Source organism: Podarcis melisellensis (genome assembly GCF_964234715.1).
Source record: "Podarcis melisellensis genome assembly, chromosome: 1".
Lineage (NCBI taxonomy): Eukaryota > Metazoa > Chordata > Lepidosauria > Squamata > Lacertidae > Podarcis > Podarcis melisellensis.
Genome location: NC_138528.1, coordinates 52476849 through 52485275, shown reverse-complemented (window position 1 = coordinate 52485275; position 8427 = coordinate 52476849). Strand labels below are relative to the sequence as shown.

The following is an 8427-nucleotide window of genomic DNA, read 5'->3' as shown; positions in this document are numbered from 1 at the left end:
CAGAATCACCCATGGAACCGAGTTTGCGGATTTTCTTAACAAACTAATTTGAATCGGGGGATGGTCTGCACCTACAGATCTGTATACAGAATCTGGCGACCATCCGGGTCGTCTTATAATCTTTGCCTAACAGGAAAAGTTTGAATTTTTGCATTTCCGGGAGGTCAGCGAGCCTCACCGGCAGGGGATCAATGGTCTCACTACGTGCCTCTTCATAAAAGGGACATCTAAAAAATAAGGATAACAAAGGTTATCTGGGTAGATAGCAAATTTTTTTAAAAAAAAAAATCAGAACAGAGGACATAAACACAAGAATCCTTTTAAACTTATCACTAACTAACTACTGACTGCCATTTTAAGTACCTGACATCTGCCCATCTGAGACTGCTGCCCCATTTTAGCTGATGCTAGGGATATGATGACTGCCTGAAGAAATCTTTCTCCTTGTTTAAGATTACACCTTTTGCCTTGGGCTATTCAAAACTTTTGGCCCAGAGTCATATAATCATCAATGCAAAGGACAGTGAAGTCGAAACGTCCTTATATTTAATAAGAAGAGGATGCATTGAAGTCCCAAGAGCTCTTATTTAAAGTCTTTACTTTCTCAATGGCAAAATCCTAACAGCAAACTCCAAGTTTAGGTGCCAGCATGAAAACTAGTCTGCCTATTCCTATAGTCCAAGGATGGGATGAATGAGAATTTAAGAAGGGGATTGGTATTCAGCTTCTGGCCCATGACGATTGCAGAATGAAATAAGCTCAGGAACTTTCACTGTGGTTACCTTAACTTGTCTGGGATTTTTTCTTGAAGTCATTCTTCCTTATAAGTAGCTTCAATGGAAACCTTCTTGCAGGAAGAACACTGCCTTGGACATTTGTTCAACAACAACAGCAACATTGCATTGGCATAGTTTGATGTATCTGGAGGTCCTTAAGAGAGTCCTCTCCCCTCTCTGGAATCCTCTGGCCGTCACTAAACTGCATTGAGATTTTTTTTCCTTTAAAATAAAAAGCCAAGGTTTGGATGTGGAATGAGTTAATATAGTCTGTACAGAATTCCCTTGTATCCAAACCACACATGTGGAACATTAACAAAATATGCAGAACATGGAATTGCAGTGAAAAAATGATAAAATGTTGCTTCTAGCTTCTAAACTTGCCCTACTTTTTTTTTCTACGTGTATGTAGCTTCTCTTACTTGCTGCAGGCTTAGACCAGCCTAAAATCAACAGTATTTCCTTCTTCCCTCCTGGAAGATGACCACCATGGACTTCAGGTAGCTTTAAACTCCAGCTGAAGACTTCAGAGGTCATTACTGAGCTATGTACCGTATTTTTCGCTCTATAAGACGCACCAGACCACAAAACGCACCTAATTTTTGGAGGAGGGAAACAAGAAAAAAAATATTCTGAATCTCTGCTGCGCAGTGAAAGCAGCAATCCCTCTTGCTCTTCTGGCTTCTGGAATAGCTGCACAGCCTGCATTCGCTCCATAAGATGCACACACATTTCCCCTTACTTTTTAGGAGGGGGAAAGTGAGTCTTATAGAGCAAAAAATACGGTACTTATAGGTCTTTGTCTATGAAACTGACACAATGGCTTACACAGCACCAGGATGTTGGCAGAATTGAAACAAGAGTCACAAAGGCCAATTTGGGTTGCTCAAGGGTGAGGAAGGAACGCAGGATGGAGGAAAGACCACTGAGGTCTGGGGGTGCAACAGAAGGTCAATTCAAATGTTTTATGCATTTTCTACAGTATAACCCTAACTTTGCCAACTTTCGGTGACCCACAGAAAGATAAACATTATACAGTCGTACCTCAGAAGTCAAACGGAATCCATTCCAGAAGTACGTTTGACTTCCAAAATGTTTGGAAACTAAGGCACGGCTTCCGATTGGCTTCAGAAAGCTCCTGCAGCCAATCAGAAGCCGTGTCAGATGTTTGGGTTTCAAAGAATGTTCGCAAACCGGAACACTCACTTCCAGGTTTATGGTGATCAGGAGCCAAAACGTTTGAGTTGCAAGGCATTCATCAACCAAGGTACGACTGCAATAAATTAAAGCAGGCAATTAAAAACATCTGTTGCGATTACATGTTGTATGAAAGCAATTTCTAGATAGGATAAAGTGAAATCTCTGTGTAAAGTCAATTTTAGTGTTGTTTGCCGCCCTGAGCCCGGCTTCGGCTGGGGAGGGCGGGATATAAATAAAACTTATTATTATTATTATTAATTCAGCAACTCTGAGCACCTCCAGATTGTCGTTATTTTCAGGTAGGATTCACAATTACAGTTGAATGGAAGGTCTTGCACAACAAACCAACTTGCCCACAAGAGTGGATGTGAGATCAGGCAGCATCCTGTCCAAAATACCAAGGTGTGACCAGAGGTGAGCCAGTCAGACAAGAAATGATGTTACAAAGAGGACATGTTGAGGATATGCTACAGAGCTGCTCAGCCCAACAAAGAATATAGGGGGGTCGAGAGAGACACTTCATGTGGGCCCCAGCCACCGAGAAAGAGGAGAGACAGAAGTTGATGAACATGAAAAGGGAGCAGGAGTGAAAGAGGCAGAGAGAGTCAATATAAATTCAAGTCCATGAGAGAAGAAGAGAGTGGAAGAGATTATGTGTGTGAAGGCAGGATAGGAGCCTGGCATGAAGAAGAGCGTGAAAATGTGACAGTGAGTGGAATGGAACGGAGGACAGAAAGGGCATGTGGATGTGTGGGTGAGCATGTAACATGGGAGGACAAGGAACAAGCAGAAAGCCAGGTAGTGGACAGAAAATACAAGGGTAATACAAGGGTAGCAGCAAGAGACAAGAGTAAGAAAAGCATCACCTGTGGTGAATTAAGAGACAAGAGATTCGAGCTGAAGAAAAGGGGAGAGCAAGCATGACCAAAGAGGAAGAGGGCAGTGTGTATGGAGGACCTGGGCTGCCCAGACAACAAGACGCCACTCTTGGCCTTGCTGATGTGGTCCAAAGGAAAGAAAGCAATACATTTGGCACCAGCCATGTGTCTTAAAGACTCCACTCCGAATTTGTGTAGGCATTACTTTTTAGCCTTCCTGAAAGAAACATAAGAGATATGCTGGAGCTCTGAAGGCACCTGGAACCAGAGGAGCCAACTCCTAGGAGCTGTGGGGGCTTCGCTCCCCCCCTAAAATATTTGAGGAGGCAGCCCCCCCTTCAAGTTGATGGGCATTGCCATTCAAATGGTGTGTGTGCACTGTGTCATTTGATCAATTATGTAATAATAATAATAATAATAATAATAATAATAATAATAATAATTTTTATTTATACCCCGCCCTCCTCAGCCAAGGCCGGGCTCAGAGCAGCTTACAAGCAATAATAAAAACAAGTTGAATGATTACAACTTAAAAACAAAATTAAAATACAACCTTAAATGTAGGGGGGGTTACCTCCCCCCACCCAATATTTTATTTAAGTTGGCAGCCCTGTTTGGAACCCGCAAGGGAGTAAGACACTGGACTTTTCTGTGATAAGGGAAATGACAGGGAAAGTGTGGAAAGTGTGAGATAACCCCGGCTTGATGCAATGTCATCTAATCTCCCCACAAACAAATCAAAGTGAATGCTCAGTAAGTAGCTAATATTACATGATCTCCTTGCAAACTCATCAGGATGAATGCTCAACAAGCAACATTGTCACCTCATTGCCACCAACCCTTGAACAGTGAGAAGGTTGGTCCAAAGTGATCCATGTGTTTGTGGGAGCTTCCTTCCACTAATATTAGAATTTGCTGTGTAAAACTGCACCAAGTGGCATCAAAAGAGTCTGAGACTACATGCCAGCCTCAATTGCAGGGTTAACTTAGCAGATTCTGTTAAGAAGCACATTTTTCTTTGACTTTCTTCTACTTCTTCTTCTTCTTCTTCTTCTTCTTCTTCTTCTTCTTCTTCTTCTTCTTCTTCTTCCTCTTCTGTCCTAGATTTGAATCCCTGACATCTCCAGGTAGGACTGGGAGAGACACCTGTCTGAAATCTAGCCACAAGACCCACTGCCAGTCATTGTAGACAATACTGAGCAAGAGATCAATGGCTTGTCTCATAAGGCAGCTGCCTAAATTCCTATGTACAGTGGTACCTTGGGTTACATACGCTTCAGGTTACATACGCTTCAGGTTACAGACTCCGCTAACCCAGAAATAATACCTCGGGTTAAGAACTTTGCTTCAGGATAGGAACAGAAATCGTGCTCCGGCGGCGCAGCAGCAGCAGGAGGCCCCATTAGCTAAAGTGATGCTTCAGGTTAAGAACAGTTTCAGGTTAAGAACGGACCTCTGGAACGAATTAAGCACTTAACCCAAGGTACCACTGCACATGCTTAGTTTGTGTTCAGGGACATCCTGGTATATCCAGAGACTATAGACTTGTTATGCCACCTCATTGCAGTAAATTTTGAAATGTTTTGCTAATAACAAGGGCAAGAGTAACTAGTTACAATCAGAGACAGAAGTCTAGCCTAAAGAGAATACCACCATAGACCATACATTTTCAAAGGTCCAGCATTTGCTACTAGAAAATGGGGCAACATTAGTCACATTGTGGACTTTCCCCATGTGATCTGCGCTTTCTAATATTGCTTTGTGGTATGGAAGGAGAAACAAGCAAATGAGCATCAATTGTCATTCCCACTTTGATCTACCAAATCCTTAGGCAGAGCTGCTGCATGGGATGTCGGGTGCCATTTTCTCTGTAGTTTGTGGCAAGGCAAGAGGTTTGGAGTTATTGATCTGATATATCTGTTGACCCACAACATAGTGACTGTGGGCATCTGCCAAGGTTCCCTGTCCCTCCCCATTTTTATTTTTGTTTAAGTTGGGGGTTTTGGTTTTGTTTGGTGCTGTGATGTCTATCTGGGGAGCAAGTTGCCTGCTTTTCCGCCCATCTTGGAATATTTGTTCTGGAATTTGTGTAGGCATCTTGGCTGTTTGGAGGGTTCTGAGCATTTCCAGCTTTCCTTCTGTGAAATGGGTATTCTGTGCTGCCGCAAGGCCTACAAAGGTTAGGGACCTCTGTGAAACACAACAGGATGCAACAGCTTTTGCCATCTTTTTCCATCAGCTCCACCATACATGCTGCAGCTCTTGAGAGTTGTAGTTCCAAGCATCTGAAGGGCACCAGCTTGGAAAAGGTTGAAGTATATAGTTCAATACAATACAGTCACTACAGCCTGTTTCTTGAAAGAAGTGGTGCAGCCCATAACAGAAGGAAAACGTTGCTCATTGGGTCTGGTTAAAGGCAATTTCTCTGCTATAGACTATCTTCCTTTTACCACTGGTGAAGACCACATAAGCTGGTGTAGAAAATCAGGAAGCCCCATTTAGCATTTCACCCCCGCCATGAATTCAGTTGCTGGCTTTAGGCAAGCCACTCTGCCAGCCTCAGCTCCCACTTTACAATATGGTAAATGACAATACAGGACCATTGTAAGGACTGCAACTGGATAATGCATACGATGCACCATATAAGAACATCACTCTTTTTTCTCCAATGAAATGAACATGACTCCCCATTCCCCCACTTTTGCATTGCAATTAACTGGTGTTGTTAAAGCCACCTTAGACACGGATTTAGTCTTCAGTTTTGCTACCTATTTCAGATAGGCCATGTGCCTTTTTTAAAAAAAAATGGTTAGAGAGTTGCTTATACATTGAGCTATGTAAATAAATGTTAATTTGGCAACAAATTATTTTTATTTTTATTTAATCAATATTATTGAAGTGGGGAAAGTGGTCAATCAGCTGGCCAATCAGCACTAGACACAGTTAATTTCTGTTGCAAATGGGCAGAGCCAGTTGCCCCTTGAGCTTGATCTCCAAAAGAAAATGAGAAAATGGCACATCTGAACAAAATTTAGCAAGACACTATATATGCCTGCCTGCACTCCGAAAGCAGTCCCCCCCCCCACCTCTGGGAGCCTGATGGGTGTCTTTATTCCACGCTTCGCCTTTATCCCACTATCCACAGCACCTGCTACCAGTATCTTGGCAACACACATTGTGACTTAAGTATCCCATCCTCCATTCAGTGGCACCTAACTTGACATTTGGAACGACTTCCTTATTGCCTGGAAAGGCGCTCTCCGTCTGTGTGTGTGTGTGTGTGTGTGCTTTTGCAAAACAACAGTTGTCAAAATGAAAGGGTGGGGAGGAAACAAACACACACCCCGCAACTCACTTCCCCCTCCTCCACTTTCCCAGGTTAAGATGAACCCCATGAAAGATCTAATAAGCAACTCGCAAACTTAAAAATCCACCAGGCTCCTCAAATTCCTCTGGGCTAGGATGTCCTTTCAATGAAATCAGCCTGCATGAAAGAGACTGCGTTACTGTTTGTGAATGTACCATCTCTGCACATTACCTACGCTCCGTTGCATTGTGTTTGTATGAATGGGGGTTACATGTGCTTGCCCACACGTCCACGTGAGGCTTGGGAGAGGAATGGTGGTGTGCGTGCGTGTGTGCTTCTACAAAGGAAACTGAATGGAGAGGAGGGGAGATTGAAACAAGCTGAGCTTAAAGGAAGGATCTATTCTGAAGGATATCCTAAAATACCCCTTCCCTCCCCCGCCCTCCGCCCCGGGTCGCCCTATCCTCCCAGCTAGACACCCCCGACCAGAAATCAAGATGCAGCGCAATTCATTGCCAATTCTTGCCCCCCCTCGAGGGGGGGTCTCGCTAGATCAATATCTTTTGCCTCTCTGATCTCCTGTGGACACCCTTCAATGGCTCATGTAAAGGCTAAAAACAGAAAGATGCTACACAAAAGATACCGCAGTCAGCTCAAGCAAGGGGTTATTTTTAGATCAGAAAAGGGGGAGGAGGAAGGGGGGAGAGAGAGAGAGAGAGGGAGGGAGGGAGGGAGGGAGGGAGGGAGGGCTGGTCTGGGGTTTGCAATCTAATTTGATTCCCCCCCCCCTTATTTCTATCAATGGTATTTTCCATACAATTTTATTCTTTCTTTTTTCATTCTTTCTTTCTTTTCTCTCCCTCCCCCCTTTTTCTATTCCCCCCTTTTTGCTCCTAAGGAGGGGGTTTGTTTTGGGGGGTTGGGGAAGAGAGCGCAGCAAAGCTTAGCTGAAGATTCTGGAGTTTTATAGCTCATTCCAGCTAGTGGCCTCTCTCTGCCAGTTGAATTAATTTGATACTATTTTTGAAAGTCAGTGTTTCTAAGGGAGACCTAATGACGCAATGACGTCAATGCAGGTCAATAGCACACACTGGAGGAACTGACTGTGCTATCGGGAGCCAAGGGCTGGGAGCCTTTTCCAAGACACACACACACACCAGCTATTGCACATACACACACACACACAATTTTGCAAATAATAATGATGATAATACTAATAATCCCCGAGTGGGGCGTTGAACAGTGTGTATATATGTCCCCCATATAGTCATTATGAATATGCCCCTCCAACAATTAAAAGCAATTATGCTTGCTTGCTTTTTGCACGCACCTACACCCCCCCTTTAAAAAAAAATCTTTTAAAACTGTGATCAGACGCACTGCAGTGCAAAAAAGCAAACAAAAACATCCTTCTTTTACCTGTCAAAGCAGCGTTATTGATACACACACACACATTTGGCTTGTGAATGCAATGCACACACAGCATTAGGAGCCTATAAATAGAGCTCGCGAAGGTGCGTGCATTGGCAATTTACTCCCCAAACGGTCGCGCGGGGGGGGGGCGGAGGAAGGGAGGGAGGCTTGCGAACGTGGGTGATGAGTTATTCTGCTCTGATCAGTTACTCAGGAGGTGCCTGGATTGGTGGTGTGGGGGTGGATGCGTGGGTGGGAGGGTGAGTGGGAGGGGGTTTGCTTCTCTCTGTCTCCAAGTCAGGCAGAGAACACGAACTGATTTTTTTAGGGTTGGTTTTTTTTGGTGGGTTGTTTTTTTTTTTGCCTTTCTCCTGGAAGAGTACAGAGACACACATTTCGCGAAATCTACACAGCCTTTTGCTAGGGTGCACACACCGCTCCAAACGCTGGAGTTTTTATTTATGTAATCTCCCCCCACACCCTTTTCTTCCCTTCGCAGTCCTCTCGCCAAAAAATTCCCTAGAAAACCAGCTTCTAAGGCGTGTGGGGAGGAAATCGGTTGTGTGTGGGGCTTCCCCCCCTTTTTTCTTTTTAGGTGGGGGGTGTTGTTGTTTCATTTGATTTCTATTTCATTGTTTTGGTGGTTGTTCTTTTCTTTGGCTTTTCCGAAATGCTTTTTGTTTTGTTTATTTTGACACCCACCCAACCCCCCTCTTTCGCACACATAAGTGGAGAAGATGTGGCAAGGTAGGTCTCTCTGCACTCTGTCTCGCTCCCTCTGTGTCTCTGTTGTGTTTGTGTGTGGTGTGTGCACTTGTGCTTTTGCTTTTTGCAAAGTTTTCTGATTTCAGTT

The 8427-nt window shown here is 43.9% G+C and overlaps 1 protein-coding gene across 2 annotated transcripts in view; it reads left to right on the top strand.

Annotated features, from left to right (window-relative positions):
• Window positions 1-8221: 8221 nt before the first annotated feature.
• LOC309358960 (uncharacterized protein) overlaps window positions 8222-8427 on the top strand; it is a 104673-nt gene continuing 104467 nt past the window's right edge. For both annotated transcript variants that reach the window (XM_081892302.1, XM_081892301.1), the window contains exon 1: window positions 8222-8321. In XM_081892302.1, coding sequence (XP_081748428.1) covers window positions 8245-8321 — 77 coding nt within the window. In that variant the 5' untranslated portion in view covers window positions 8222-8244. The remainder of the gene's footprint in view (window positions 8322-8427) is intronic.